General features: G+C 46.6%; 2 protein-coding genes across 2 annotated transcripts in view; both read right to left on the bottom strand.

The window, feature by feature from the left end:
• Positions 1-16,293, bottom strand: part of LOC148049878 (procathepsin L-like) — a 77,519-nt gene that overhangs the window by 52,300 nt on the left and 8,926 nt on the right. The gene's annotated exons all lie outside the window — the stretch shown is intronic.
• The window catches only part of TIPE1 (TNF alpha induced protein 8 like 1), a 14,439-nt gene continuing 8,950 nt past the window's right edge, over positions 10,805-16,293 (bottom strand). Inside the window, exon 2 of the mRNA XM_087703368.1 lies at positions 10,805-11,492. Coding sequence (XP_087559494.1) covers positions 10,927-11,487 — 561 coding nt within the window. The 5' untranslated portion in view covers positions 11,488-11,492 and the 3' untranslated portion in view covers positions 10,805-10,926. The remainder of the gene's footprint in view (positions 11,493-16,293) is intronic.

Below are 16,293 nucleotides of genomic sequence, written 5' to 3'. Positions count from 1 at the left end.
AAGGCAAAATATTACATTTCCCTGGATCAGAAATGGAGAAACATGTTTTTAGGTAGGAAACAGGCTCACTCTTAATAGCCCCCACCTTGGTCAATGGGCCATTAAAGGCCTGAGCCAGTCTATTCTACATAACAAAGATCTCCCCCTTCAGCTCCAGGGTGATGGGATTAAGGCATGATAGTATTAGCCCTTCACCCATCTCACCACAGGGCCCCTGGGAAGAAGCGATGCTCAACCAAACCTGGACTCAAAACACAGCCTAGAGAGTTGGCCCTGCATGGCCCCATGGGAGCCTGACAACCAATCAGAATACAAGATCAAGATCAAAGGCCAGAGAGGGCATAAAAACAGGGACTTTCAGCATCTTGCTCTCTCTTTTCTTCTTCACCCAACATCTGGAAGCCTTGATCCCCCTCTTCTGCTCAGAACCTCAAACCATGTGGTCCTGTCCACCATTAAACCATCTTTCCAAGCAGCCTCCATGTTTCCCGTGTCTTTTCCCCCACTTGGAACTGAACCTAGAAGGACATTTCTCCCAACAAGCCCAAACCATGGTGGGCCTCGTTTTATAAACTGTGGTTCATCACTAAGCACATTGCATTAACTTAGCTCAGGGGTCAGAGACCTGTGGCTCTGGAGCTGCATGTGACTCTGGAGCCGCATGTGGCTCTTTCATCCCTCTGCTGTGGCTCCCTGTTGCTGGTCGGCTCCACAATTGATAGGGCTTTCGGTTAGGACAGGTAGAGGGAAAAGGATGCCTGGCTAGGAGGAGACTCTATGGTGGAGGAATCGGACTTCTGGTCAGCTCCAGAATTTAACCGGGGGGGGGGGGGGGGGCTTCTGATTAGGACCTTTGTGGACCTCCTTGCGACCTATTAGATCACACATTAGGCCTCCTCCGAGTTCCATCTGCCAGTCAGTGTCGACTGGCAACTACGCGGAGGAGAGCCTTTTCAGTAGTAGCTCCGACCCTTTGGAACGATCTCCCCGTGGAGATTCGTACCCTCACCACCCTCCAGACCTTCCGCACAGCCCTCAAGACCTGGCTATCCCGTCAGGCCTGGGGTTAAAGATTATAATCCGTCCCCTCCCGAATGATGAATGTTGCTTTCACTTTTAATTACGTACTGTTTTTATATGTCATTGTGTGTACTCCCTTCCCTATACGTTGTAAGCCGCCCTGAGTCCCCTCAGGGAAAAGGGCGGCCTATAAATAAATTTATCTAATCTAATCTAATCTAATCTTTGTGGCTTTTTGAGTGTTTAAAGTTGCTAATCCCTGACTTGGCTAATTTTGGCTTGATCCAGTAACTCGAACTAAACCATATCTTAGCACAATGCGTGAATCGGACTGCTGACTGATTATAATGCAGTTTTGGAAGATAGAAAAAATTGAAGCTATCTTGGAGGTCACTTAATCGCATTATCTATCTCAGTGTTTCTCAACCTTGGCAACTTGAAGATGTCTGGACTTCAACTCCCAGAATTCCCCAGCCAGCATTCACTGGCTGGGGAATTCTGGGACTTGAAGTCCGGACATCTTCAAGTTGCCAAGGTTGAGAAACACTGATCTATCTATCTATCTATCTATCTATCTATCTATCTATCTATCTATCTATCTATCTATCTATCTATCATCTATCTATCTATCTATCTATCTATCTATCTATCTATCTATCTATCTATCTATCTATCTATCTATTTTTTTCTCTCTCTCTATTTCTATCTATCATCTATCTATATCTATCTATCTATCTATCTATCTATCTATCTATCTATCTATCTATCTATCTATCTATCTATCTATCTATCTATCTATCTATCTATCTATCTATCTATCATCTGTCTGTCTGTCTGTCTATCTAATCTATCTATCGTGACCAGCTACAATTATCCATATCGCTAAGCCACGTTTTGTCATCTTCAGATGTTGGTCCAATGCAAAACAAACATAGTTAATTGTAGTTTGTGCAGTAAAGTAGCATGGCTTAGCATAACATTCAATCACCATAAGCTACTTTCTATCTTCTCCACCTTGATTTAATGTGAAACAAACACAGCTAATGATAGTTCATGCAATAAACTAGCATGGCTTAGCCCAACAATTATCCATCACACTAAGCCATGTTGCATTTTCTCCAGATATTGGTTTGGTGTGAAAGAGAAACACAACTAATTATAGTTCAGGCAGTAAACTATCCATCATGCTAAGCCACATTGTGTCTTCTCCAGATGTTGGTTTAGCTAATTATAGTTTATGCAGCAAACCAGTATGGCTTAGCCTAAGAATGATCCAATGTGGCTAAGCCACAACATAGCGTCTTCTTTAGATGTCAGTTTAGTGCAGAGTAGAAACACAGCTAATTATGGTTTAATGCAGTAAACAAGTATGGCTTAGCCGAACAATTATCCATCACGCTAAGCCACATTGTGTCTTCTCCAGATATTGGCTTAATGTGAAATAGAAACACAGCTAATTATAATTAATGGAGGAAACCAGTATGGCTTAGCTCAACAAATATCCATCACACTAAGCTGCATTGTGCCGTCTTCAGATGTTGGCTTAATGTGAAACAGAAACACAGCTACGGTAATTATAGTTTATGCAGTAAACTAGTATGGCTTCGCCTAAGAATTACCTAAGAATTATTATTTTTCTTTAGATGTCAGTTTAGTGCAAGGTAGAAACCCAGCTAATTATGGTTTAATGCCTAAGAATTACGTAAGAATTATCATCATTCTTTAGATGTCAGTTTAGTGCAAGGTAGAAACCCAGCTAATTATGGTTTAATGCAGTGAGCTACATTATGTAAGGTGGCTTGGCACAATTTATGGACCGAGTCCCCAACCAGACGCTGTTCAGGCCGGTTCAGCTCCCAGCCTGCATCCCACCCCCAATAAAACTACTGCACGTCTGAATGTCTACAGCTGCCCACTGGGGAGGGTGTTCTGTTCCCACCGCTTTAATGTCACGATTGTGTTTCGATGTGGGCTTGTTTGCCGACGAAAGACTGCCTGGCCAGAAACAGCCATTCTCTGAACGGACAGTGTGCCGAGACAGCCTACGCCAGCTGTGCTTGGCTGGATGCCCAGTGGCTGGATGACCTTCTTCTGCATTTCTTTGCGTTGCTCGAAACGCTACAGCTCAGGGTAGATCCCTGGGTGATCTACCAGGTTCCCAGGTGGGGCTTCAAAACAAAGAAAACATTTCCCCAAAACTCTGGGAGGAAACACCCACGTGATTGACTGCTGGACTTCAACTCCCAGAATTCTATGCTGGCTGGGGGAATTCTAGGAGTTGAAATCCACAAAGGTGGGATACTCCTGATCTGCACCCTAGTAGGGGCTGCCATGGGGAAGAAATGGAGGCAGTGACAGATTTTATTTTCCTGGGCTCCAAGGTCACCGCAGATGGGGACCGCCGGCAAGGCATTAAAAGAGGCTGGCTCCTGGGGAGGAAAGCTAGGGCAGATCTAGACAGCATCCTAAAAAGTAGAGATATCATCACCCTGCCAACAAAAGTGCATATAGTCAAGGCTGTGGTTTCCCCGGTTGCAATGGATGGCTGTGAAGGTTGGGCCATAAGGAAGGCTGAGCGCCAAAGAATGGAGGCCTTGGAACTCTGGTGCTGGAGAAGAAGACTCCTGCACTGAGTCCCTTGGACTGCAAGGCCATCCAACCGGTCAGTCGTAGAGGAGATTAAACCCTGACGGCTCTTTAGAAGGCCAGATCCTGAAGAGGAAACTCAGGTGCTGGAGAAGAAGACTCCTGTAAGTCCCTTGGACTGCAAGGCCATCCAACCGGTCAGTCCTAGAGGAGATCAACCCTGACGGCTCTTTAGAAGGTCCTAAATCCTGAAGAGGAGACTCAAGTATTTTGGCCACCTAATGAGAAGGGAGAAGGACTCCCTGGAGAAGATCCTCATGCTGGGAACGATGGAGGGCAAAAGAAGAAGAAGGGGATGACAGAGAATGAGGGGGCTGGATGGAGTCACAGAAGCAGTCGGCGGGAGATTAAATGGACTCCAGAGGATGGTAGAGGACAGGAAGGCCTGGAGGGACGTTGTCCATGGGGGTTGCAATGGGATGGACACGACTTCACATCTAACAATAACAAAGTGGCTGCCTGGTCTTGTGATGTGGTGTGTGTTCCTGCTTACAGGAGGTCCTCAGCTTACGACCGCAAGTGAGCCCAAAATTTACGTGTTGCTGAGCAAGTCATTGGTGAAGGGAGCTTTGGCCCATGTTACAACCTTCCTTGCCACCGTTGTTACGTGAATCAACTGCAGTTTTTAAGTTAATCAGATGTTTGTTAAGTGAATCTCGCTACTCCCGTTGACTTCTTTGAAGCTTCCGGAGCGTGAAAAACTGGCCCTACGGGCAAATCGGAAGTTCAGGATTGAACTTCCGCTTTGCTCTTAGGGCCATTTTTCGCCCTCTGGAGCCTTCGGGGAAGCCTCCTGAAGGCCCCCCGAAGGCTCCAGATATCTAAAATCGGCCCTACGGACAAACCGGAAGTCACCATTCCCGAACTTCCGGGTTCCCCATAGGTCCGTTTTTCACCCTCCGGAGCCTTCAGGGAAGCTCCCGAGCCCTCCAGAGGGTGTCCGGGAGAGAGCAGGGAGGCTGTTTTCGCTATAAAGCCTCTGGAGCCTGGGGAGGGCGAAAAAACCATGCCAAAAACAGTGTCTGTGTGTGTATGTGTGTGGTTGTGCAAATAGCTTTATGGGTGTGGCACGCCAGCGCATGACAACCCCCCCCCCCGCGCGTACCCCCCGCTTTTGGCACGGGAGCCAAAAAAGTTTTGACATCACTGATCTAGACTGAATGTGGACTCCGAATACAATCGGCCAGTTCCAAAAAAATGATGCTCCCAGATTCCTCCCGGTTTTATTTTTGCGCTCCGAGCAAACGCAGAATCCGGTTTGCCATCTGCAGAGACCATTCCAGATTAGAGGGATCAGCTACAGAGATTAAATCCTAAAGGCTGACTTGCATTCCTGTCTTCTTCCTCCTCCTTCTCTCTTCCAGAGTGTGGGTGGGGAACGAACGTTGCAAGATCTGGCATTCTTTCTCTCGGCATTAAGTTTGCACTTCAATAAAAAAAAATTAATAGGCCGGCGGGGCAGGGTTGTAACTGTTTAAACAACCACACACGAAAACCAGGCCATCTGCCCTTCGCACTAATTTCTACGAAGAATAAAAACAATAAAACATTCACCAACCAACCACCCTGCCTTTCCCTGCCAGCCTTTCAAGGAACTGGAGTCCTCCCAGGGAGAAAAAATAACATTTTTTTTTAGTGGATTTTCATTTACCAAATCAGGACAAAACCATTGGGAGCCAAGGTCCTCGCGTCTGTTTAGAAAGAAGAGCTAACAAGAGAACTCAAAACATTTGCATTCCAAAACAACAGCCAAATAAACCATCGGTCTCTACTCCGGGTTCAATAAGTAGAAGTCGCTTGGAGAAGGGAATTCATTTGCACTCCTCTTAACCATGGCTTACCGGACAATAAACACAAGATTAATTTAAAACCCAGGAATACCATGTTAGAGACCCCCCCCAACCCACTTTTGCAGCTTCCCCAGTCTGCAAAAGTTTATTAGCCATAGATAAAGGACTGACAAGTTATGTCCCACAATTTTAAGAGGCAACTGAACTTTTTTCCTTGACGATGTTTCTCTTCTCATCCAAGAAACTTCTTCAGCCTTGACTGGATGGTGGGGAAGGGAGGGGGATTTATAGGCTATTAATTTGTATCCTTTGAGGGAGCCGTTGAGGCCACCTGGAAGTGTATCTGTGTCCTCGGGGGTCACCTGAGTGGTGCAAATGGGTGGGCAGCCTTCTTGGAACTGCTGAAAGGACAGATCTGTATATTGGGGAAACAAAACAGCCACTTCGCAAACGCATGGCACGACATAGGAGAACAAACCCAAAAGAATTCAGAGGTCCATCTACATTTCAAAGACACAGGCCGTTCTTTGGAAGGCAGCAGAGTCCACATTTTGGACAGAGAGGAAGGCTGGTTTGAAAGGGGGGGTCAAAGGGGCCATCTATGTCAAAATTGGACAGCCCCCTCTCAACAGAGGGGGAGGGAATACGACATCATCGAACTCCAGTTTACAACACAGTCCTTTCAGCAGGCCCAAGAAGGCCCCACACCCATTTGCACTTTGTCTTTAAGAAGATGCTGGACAACCATTTGTCTGAAGTGGTGTAGGGTTTCCTGCCTAGGCAGGGGGTTGGACTAGAAGACCACCAAGGGCCCTTCCAACTCTGCTATTCTATTCCATTCTAAATGTCCAAGTGGCCCAGTGGTGGGTTACTAACTGGTTTACTACCGGTTCGCTTGTGCTCACTCGCTTCTGCGCATGCGCAGAAGCGTCCGGATGAGTGGGCGGAGCCTCCTGCCACTGCCACTACTGGTTTGGCCGAACCGGGAACAACCCACCTCTGAAGTGGCCTCAATGACTCTCTAAAGTCTAAAAAGGCTGCAAATGACCAGCTTTGTCTGCAAGGAGCATAAATCCTTCCGTTCCCCACCATCCAGTCAGAACTGAGGAAGCTTCTTGGAGGAGAAGCGAAACGCCTTCGAAAGAAAAAACAAGAAAGCCCGATCGCCTCTTTGGAAAAATGGCCTTGGCCCATTTGAAACCGGACCACAGAAGCAGCGGGCAAGAACGTGCGAGCACGGAGCTCCATTGGCACAAGGGGAGGCTGTGTATGCCTGCCACTCATGCGAATGGAGTTGCACGCTAATGCTCACACTCACCCGCCACTCACACATAACTATTTCCTCTCCCTCCTTCCCGCCACACCCACACACCCCAGTCCACAAAACTGGAAAAATTGGAGAACGGTGCTATCAGATCCCGACTAGTGATACTGCCATTCAATTGGGAGGAGGGGAGCCTCGGGGTTAAATCATTAGCTACATCTGAAACAACTGAGTTTTACAACTTTACAACTGGTTTCCTGTCACCAGGAGACTGAAGGTCCCAACATCTCTGGAGGGACGTTTATGGTAGCCATGTAGGATATATAACTTTGACGTCTAACTAGAGATAGCCATGGGAACGTGTGCTTTATTGACTCCCAGGGCAGAAGAGTTAAGGAAGCATCTTCACACTTGTGTATCGGTCAGAATCTGCATTCGGACGAAGGGGAGGGGTCATTATCAGCTTAATCCCAATTGCATGGCCTAAAGGTTTTCAAATGCTGCTTTGCTTCTAATGGTTTCCATCATGACTGATTAAAGGTTCCTTTTGAAATAATCCGTTTCAACAGTCTTTACTTTCTTAAGTTAGGAGAGGAGCCATTACAGGTGCATTAAAAGTTTTCCCCTGAAAGTGGATCGGAATATTTACATTAAGGGTGGTACATACTCTGTTTTATTACGTTCCCTGTTTTAAAATAAACATTTCGGTCTCTTTTTAGAGCTCATCCGCGACGGGGATCAGAAATCACACATTACAGGTAGTCCCCAACTTACAACCTTTCACTTAACGACCGTTTGACGTTACAACGGCACTGAACAAAATGGACTTCCGATCGGTTTTCACACTTCTGTTGCTGCATCAGAATCAAAATGTAAGCGCTTGGCAACTGATTCGTACTTACGACGGTCGCCCCGTCCCCTTTGGCCACCTTCTGACCAGCAAAGCCAACGGGGAAGCCGGATTCACTTAAGAACCGTGCCACCAACTTAACAACAGCGGCCGTTCGCTCAACCACGGTGGCCGGAAAGGTCGTAAGATGGAGACAAAACTCACATCACCGCTGTAAGCAGAAGTGTCGGGTTCCATTGCGGTCGTAAGTCGAGGACTGCCTCTATCTGCCCTTTTGAGGATAGTTTGCCCCCTTGCGACACTTTTGTGAGGGGAAAAAAAAGAAAGGAAATCACAACAACACAAGTGTTTTGCTCTTGTCTCCAAAGCAAACTTTGAAGGACAAAGTTGTGGTGTGAGTTCTGAACACTCAAGGGGTGTCCTATTTCCCCATCAAGAGGATCGCAATCATGTTGTCTAGGCTGCAAACGCTGCGTTGTGTTCCAACTTCACACTGGAAAGTGCAGGCTTGTTGAGAAGGGCCTTTTGGCACTCTCCCAATGGGCTGAAATCCAAAGCGTTTTTCCGCAAACAACATTTTTTGGGGAAAGAAAAACAATGAAGGAGATATTCAGAAGTAGCGTGTTTTTATGTTGGACGTGAACATGTAAAAGCAATGTTTCTCAGACCCCGTAACTTTAAGATGTCTGGACTTCGACTCCATGCATGGTGGCTGGGGAATTCTGGGACTTGAAGTCTTCCCATCTTAAAGCATGATCGCTGGGGAATTCTGGGAGTTGAAGGCCATGCATGGTGGCTGGGGAATTCTGGGACTTGAAGTCTTCCCATCTTAAAGTATGATTGCTGGGGAATTCTGGGAGTTGAAGTCCATGCATGGTGGCTGGGGAATTCTGGGACTTGAAGTCAACCAGCAACAATTAGAACAATTAATCTGTGGAATGACTTGCCACCAGAAGTTGTGGGTGCTCCAACAGTGGAAGTTTTTAAGAAGAGATTGGACAACCATTTGTCTGAAATAATATGATAGTATAGGGTTGGACTAGAAGACCTCCAAGGTCCCTTTCCAGCTGTCTTATTTTGTTATTCATCTCAAAAGGACACTGCCTAGGGAATTCTGGGGGTCGAAGTCCACCCCTCTTAAAGCATGCCAGCTGGGGAATTCTGGGAGTTGAAGTCCACCCCTCTTAAAGCATAACAGCTGGGGAATTCTGGGAGTTGAAGTCCACCCCTCTTAAAGCATGCCAGCTGGGGAATTCTGGGAGTTGAAGTCCACCCCTCTTAAAGCATAACAGCTGGGGAATTCTGGGAATTGAAGTCCACCCCCCTTAAAATTTGGAAAACACCGGGCAGGGCACAGAATCAAATCACAGTGAGATAGAATGTAGATGAACATTAAAAGGAAAACCAATCCTTTGATTTCTGACAGTGAAGTCTGGACAGCCATCTATTCTGGGTTCTTCAGTGCAGCTTTTCTCTCAGATCAGATGGATGCCCTCAAGGTTCCTTCCAACTCAAAGCATTTCCACAGGAGTTCCTGCGGACTGCCAAGCTAAACGGAAGTGGACATTTGGAGAAGCACAATGGACCTTTAAGAGTGGCTTTTATGTGCCTCTGAACACCACCCACCCTGGGAAGAAAGGCCCACCCCCCCCAAGCTCCCACTTGGCCAAAGGAGCGCCTTGAAAAGACTTCCAGAGTTAGGAGGCCCAACTCCATTAAATCTTGGGTTTACTGGCTCCCTCAGATGTATCTTCTGCTCTAGAAGACGACCAGATACAGAAGTGCAGGGAAGAGCAACAAAGATGATCAGGGTGTCAGAGAGGGGTGGGCTGCTGCCAGTTTTACCACCAATGTGCAATGCTTGTGTGTGTGCGTGCTGTTCAATATAAGTTGTTCTTCGCACATGCGCAGAACAATTTTCAGTGAACTGCGCACGTGCAGACACTAAAAACCAAAATAGCAGCAGCCCAGCAGCAGTGAAGGAACCAGTTCAGGGGCGTGGCCAGCCTGGGTCGCTGCCGGTTCTGCGACCCAGGCCTGAATTTCACTGCCAGTTCGGCCGAACTGGGCCAAACTGGGAGCAACCCGCCCCTGGTGTCAGACCTTGTAGCCATCTTTTGACATTTGGGCCTTCAGGCCTGCCGGCATTTGCTACCATGGGAAAATGGGAGGGGGGGATTATATGGAGTGTGGGTGAAATATAGTCAAAACAACCTTCTTTTCTCAGAGAGTCAAGGACGTCTTGCCCTGCAGCTGCGATGAGGTGACTGGGGGGGGGGGGCATCTCCAGTTTTGGATGGTGCCTGATTGGACCATGTGATGGACATGTGGGTGCTGGGCAGGGATTTGAACTTTCTTTTGGGTGGGGAAAACCTGGAAACGTCCAGATTCGGGTTTTCCCAGACGTGCCAATATGACATTTCTAACAAAATGGAACTTTGAAGAAACTCAAGTCTCATAGTCTTCATCCTTGGGGATGTTACTTGGAACCATGACATAGGGGGCAACATATGAAGAACGGTTGCAGGAACTGGGTATGTCTAGTTTAATGAAAAGAAGGACTAGGGGAGACATGATAGCAGTGTTCCGATATCTCAGGGGCTGCCCCAAAGAAGAGGGAGTCAAACTGTTCTCCAAGGCACCTGAGGGTAGAACAAGAAGCAATGGGTGGAAACTAATCAAGGAGAGAAGCAACTTAGAACTAAGGAGAAATTTCCTAAACAGTGAGGACAATCAACCAGTGGATTGCCTCCTGAAGCTGTGAGTGCTCAAACACTGGAAGTTTTAAAGAAGAGATTATAGACAATCATTTCTCTGCTTTGGTGTAGGATTTCCTGCCTGAGCAGGGGGTTGGACTAGAAGACCTCCAAGGCCCCTTCCCACTCTGCTATGCTGTTAATAGCAAGACAGCACATGGGTCTGTGTAACCCACCTCTTCAGCCCTTTCAGGGTGAAGAGATACCCGAGATGGCAGGCAAGCACCCTCATTATTTAAGACCAAAACCCAGGGGGTTGGACTAGAAGACCTCCAAGGTCCCCTTCTGTCATTCTGTTCGGAAGCCAATCTGGAGATGGCCTTCAGTTGCGGTCTCCCCATCAGAGTCGGCCCTAATTGCCTTCCACCAAAAACCTTTATAAACCCCCTTTCATTCCCTTGGAAAAAGTTAAGAGAGGACAGTGGAAAAACCCAAGGGTGAAACCATATCTAAAAAAAAAGAAGAGAAACCAACACACTCCCCGCAATCTCTTTCTTAAAATACCACACTCCATTATATCAAAAGGAGATCCGGAAGTGGTGAGACCGAAGCCACCGAGTCCACAGCTGAGTCTTGAAAAGCCATGGTTTTTGGTTGCCTTCAGATGTTGCCTTCATCCAACATTTGGTTCAGCCCTCCGCAGATCCGTTGCAGGTGGCTCTGGTAGGGCTCCGAAGAGCCATAGAGCGCGGAGAGGAACTCGTAGTCCGCGAAATGGTTGAAGACGTGGTTAATCCGAGAATGGGACTTGCTGGTCAGGTGTGTGTTGACGGCTTGGTGGAGAAGGTCACGGCATTCGTTGAGCATGTTGGACATGACCCGGCGGTCGAAAGTGAAGTCCACCTGGTAGAAGCTGACCGCCGTCATAGCCAAAGTATGGAGCTTCTTACGGAAACGGTCCATCAAGACCAGCTCTTCGACGCCGAACTGCTTGTTGCGGTACAAGACGCCCAACTTCACCACGATCTTGATCAGGTTCTTGATGATCTTCTGGGCTTCTTTGCGGTTGTGCGTGAATTCCTTGGTGACCCGGTAGAGCTCGTCCAGGATGTCACTGCTGGTGTCGTCGATGAAGATGCTGGCCACGTTCTTGGAGGCCATCTTGCTCAGCAGTTTCTTCTGAGCTTGGAGAGCCAAATTCTTAGTGCTGAAAGTATCCATCTTCCCTGAGAGATGGGAGAGAAGGCATCTATGGTCATCATCATCATCATCATCATCATCATCATCACACAGCATCTTATTGTTGCATCATCATCATCTATGCCAGCAGGTTAGGATAACACCTGAGGGACATTTTATCCTACCTGACTTGAATGGGACTTACGGTAATTTTCGGTTTATAAGACGCACCTTTTTCCCCTCAAAAAAGAGGGTGAAAATCTGGGTGCGTCTTATACACTGAATACAGCATTTTTGGCTTCCAGAAACCTCGCCTCCCCCCCCCCCCTTTGCAAAAATGGCTGTGAATAGCCTTTAGGTGGCTTCCAGAGTGCTGCTGGGGGCTGGGGAGAGCAAAAAATGAGCAAAAAACGGCCCATTTTTTGCTAGTTTTTGCCCCCCCAGCCCTCAGGAGCACTCTACAAGCCTCCTAAAGGCTATTCATGCCCCCCCTTTTTTTTGACAAAAATAACGGGCCGTTTTTGAGAGGTGAGTGCAGAGTGCAAAAACTTTTTTTAAAAAATAAATTGCCTCTTCAAAATCTTGGTTTGTCTTATACTCCGAAAAATACGGTATCTGTTTTAGGATTATCATGATGCACAGTTGTAATGATTAGCCTCCATCATGGTCCTAAGGTCCAGGAATAGTGGGGGGGGGTGTTGTTCCTGCCAGTGGTACTGCCTGTTCAGTGCACAAGGAATTTACGCTCACTGGCTTCCATATAAACCATATGAAGAACGGTTGCTGGAATTGGATATGTCTAGTTTAATAGAAAGGACTAGGGGAGACATGATAGCAGTCTTCCAATATCTCAGGGGTTGCCACAAAGAAGAGGGAGTCAAGCTATTCTCCAAGGCACCTGAGGGTGCAATGGATGGAAACTAATCAAGGAGAGATTCAACCTGGAAATAAGGAGACATTTTCTGACAGTGAGAACAATCAACCCATGGAACAGAAGTTGCCTTCGGAAGTTGTGGGAGCTTCATCTCTGGAGGCTTTGGAGAAGAGACTGGATTGCCATCTGTTGGTCTCCTGCTTGAGCAGGGGGTTGGTCTAGATGACCTACAAGGTCCCTTCCAACTCTGTTCATCTGTTATCTGATTAGGGGACTGGAAGTTAAAACATATGAAGAACGGTTGCAGGAACTGGGTATGTCTAGTTTAATGAAAAGAAGGACTAGGGCCTAGAAACATGACAACAGTCTTCCAATATCTCAGGGGTTGCCACAAAGAAGAGGGAGTCAAACTATTCTCCAAGGCACCTGAGGGCAGAACAAGAAGCAATGGGTGGAAACTAATCAAGGAGAGAAGCAACTTAGAACTGAGGAGTAAATTTCCTGACAGAATGATTAATCAGTGGAACAGAAGTTGCCTCCAGAAGTTCTGAATGCTCCAACACTGGAAGTTTTAAAGAAGAAATTGGACACTATTGCATATGAGCATATGCAGCGTATGCTGGCTGAGGAATTCTGGGAATTGAAGTCCACCAATCTTAAACCTGCCAAAATTGAGAAACATGGGCTTGAAATAATCTTAACTTTCTAAATTAGGGAGCGAATCTTGCTTTGGGAGCTGCTTCTATGAGGTGTCATTTTCTCCCAAGATGACAATATTAAGAAAAACACTTGCCTGTTTTCCCTCCCCCTTGGGCTCCTAAGAAGCTACAAATCAAATGAACAGAAAACAAAAATGTATGATTAGAGCATGAAAAATGGCAGAAACTCAGAGAGGATGGTTTATATGGCATTAGTGAATTTTCATCCCAGTCTTTTCTCTCTTCTAGCATGTCCCCAGAGGGTTAAGTCTACAAACCTCTCCAAAAGTGGAAAGGCACCGCAAACCACATTTTTATTCTTGCCAAGTGTCAAATTTAATTCAGAGGCAGAAAGAAAGAAAGAAAGAAAGAAAGAAAGAAAGAAAGAAAGAAAGAAAGAAAGAAAGAAAGAAAGAAAGAAAGAAAGAAAGAGAAAGGAAGGAAGGAAGGAAGGAAGTAAAAAAGGAAGGAAGGAAGTAAAAAAGGAAGGAAGAAAGAAAAAAGAAAGAGGGAGGGAGAGAGAGAGAATGAATTCTGATGAAATTTTTTGGGCAGCCTCATATTGCAAATTCCTCTCTCTTTCTAAAGATTAACCACAACTTGTGTCCTACTGTCAGCTTATCTTGCTGCTTCCCCCCACCAATGCTTGTAAAAAACGACATTTTAAGACCGATCTGCTGTGAGAACAGTAACAACAATTTAAGAATAATTAACCCCCAAAAATTCATGCAAAGCCAGAATTGAGAAGATGGCAAAATTGCTGGAAAGAAGCTGAAGAAACAGGGGATCACTTGGTTAGGCCCTTAGAAGTTTGCACAAACAACAGCGTTGCAAAGTGGCAACAATAGTGCATTGGAAGATCCGCAAGAAATAATATTTGCCTGCTGGCAAACCAGCGGGACCATAAAATAGAGAAAATAATAGAAAACGAAGAAGCTAAAATGCTCGGGGGCTTTAGAACCCAAACAGACAGGCATCTGCCACATAACACCCCCCCAGGCTTAAAAAAATTGTCGATAAGAAAGACAAAAAGGTCCAAATAGTTTAATTTAGTGTCATCTGCAAATCGGATGAGTTCCCCTTCTATTCCCTCTTCTAGATGATTGATGAAGATATGTAGCACTTGGCTTACCACCAAAAACTGAGCCCCAAATTTCTGTTGTTCAGTGAGACATTTGTTAAGTGAATTTTGCCCCATTTTACAACCTCCCTCGCCTTAGTTGTTAAGTGAATCACTGCAGTGGATCAGTTAGTAACCTGGTTGTGAAATGAATCCGGCTTGCCCATTGACGTTGCTTGTCCAGAAGGTCGCAAAATGTGATCACATGACCCCGGGACACTGCAACCGTCATAAATATGAGTCAGTTGCCACGCATCTGAATTTTGATCACACGATCTTGGGGATGCTGGAAAGGCCATTAACTGTGAAAAATGGTCCTAAGTCCCTTTTTTTCAGTGCCGTTGTAACTTTTAACCGTCACTAAACGAACTGTTGTAAGTCAATCATTCCCCGTATTGAAGTGTACTGGGCCTAATAACAGGGTGACAAAGTAGCAGCAATGGTGCATTAGGAGATCTGCAAAAAATACCACTTGCCTGCAAGGAAGAACTGGCGGGACCATCAAGTAGAAAAAGTCGTTGAAAATCAGGAAGCTAAATTGTTCTGGGCTGGAGTGGGTTGCTGCCGGTGCGCTTTGTGTGCGCTTTGCACAGTTGAATGTAAATTGTTCTACACATGTGCAGAACATGTTCTACACATGTGCAGAACATGAAAAAAATACTTTTTAGTTCCCCGATTTTTACCATGCCGGCAACAGCAGCGGAAACCGGGGAATTGCTTCAGGGGCGTGGCCAGCCTGAGTCGCTGCCGTTTCTGCGACCCAGGCCAAAATACCACTACTGGTTCAGCCGAACCGGGCGAAACCAGCAGCAACCCACCTCTAGTTCTGGGACTTCAGAATTCAGGCACCTGCAGCATAACATACCAAACAGTCGATAACAAGGACGAAAAAAGAATCTCGATAGCAGACACAGCAGTAGCTGGAGAGAGCCGAAGAGACGGACATGAGAAGGTCACAAAATGCGAAGACCGGCAAATAGAAATAGAACGACTGTGGCAGAGGAAAGGAAAAGTAGGACCAGTGGTGGGATTCAGCCGGTTCGCACCTATTCGGGAGAACCAGTTGGTAACTTTCTAAGTAGTTCAGAGAACCGGTTGTTGGAAGAAATCTCCTTTTGTTTTTTCCCACTTTACAGGGCTAATCCTGTAAGGAAGGCAGGAAGGAAACATTCTGGTGTGGTTTCTAGCCTCATCTTTATTGCTCTGATTACAGAAACTGCCTCTCCGGTTAACCCTTACTACATTGTAACAGCTAAAGCGAAGCGCCCATCGACCTGAGTGACCTTGAGTTGGCCACGCCCACCCAGCCACATGAACACCGAGCCCCACCTACCAAGATAGTCATTAGGGCAGAGAACCGGTTGTTAAATTATTTGAATCCCACCACTGGGTAGGACCAATAAAAATAGGCGCCTTGGAGGCAATCCCAAAACATCTGGAGCAACCCTTGAACCCCCTGGTAGTGGGCAGAATGAGCCTGCAATGCCACATTCTGACCACTGTGCCACCAGGCCTTAGAGCTCGCCTTGCGAGGAGCAGCCGGCCTCTGGTTTCGATTTCCCGAGGGATGCGCGGTGTGGCCGGCCCGCGTTCCGTGAAATAAAAAAAACCACGCTCTGATGAGCTCACCCGGCTCAGCCAAGATCCAAACCAGTGGAGGGTTTTCCTCAAACCGGCAATCAGCTTGACTCCGCTCGGAATCCGTTTGATAATTACAGGCTTATAAACAAGAAAACAAACCCATTTCCCAGCACTTGAGATTCTGCTCGGATCTGAACCAGCCGATAATTATAGCGGTTTTGGTCAGACTACAATTTGGCTGGATGCAGGATTCAGCTGGATATATATCTACATCGCTTCTTGCCAAAGCATCGGCTAGGCTCAGAGTAACAGAGCCGGAAGGGACCTTGGAGGTCTTCTAGTCCAACCCCCTGCTCAAGCAAGAGACTCGGAGCCATTTCAGACAAGTGGCTGTCTACTTAAGTCTCCTCTTAAAATTTCCAGTGTTGGAGGATTCACAACTTCTGGTGGCAAGCAGTTCCACTGGTTAATTAAGTTAGGAAGTCTCTCCTTAATTCCAGGTTGCTTCTCTCCTTGATTAGTTTCCACCCATTGCTTCTTACCTTGCCCTCAGGTGCTTTGGAGAATGTGGCAGC

Source organism: Thamnophis sirtalis, unplaced genomic scaffold (assembly GCF_051295495.1).
Source record: "Thamnophis sirtalis isolate CommonGarterSnake01/CBP01778 unplaced genomic scaffold, rThaSir2_p1.2 scaffold_1, whole genome shotgun sequence".
Lineage (NCBI taxonomy): Eukaryota > Metazoa > Chordata > Lepidosauria > Squamata > Natricidae > Thamnophis > Thamnophis sirtalis.
The sequence above is the reverse complement of the archived record's forward strand: the minus strand, read 5'-3'. Positions and strand labels throughout refer to the sequence as shown.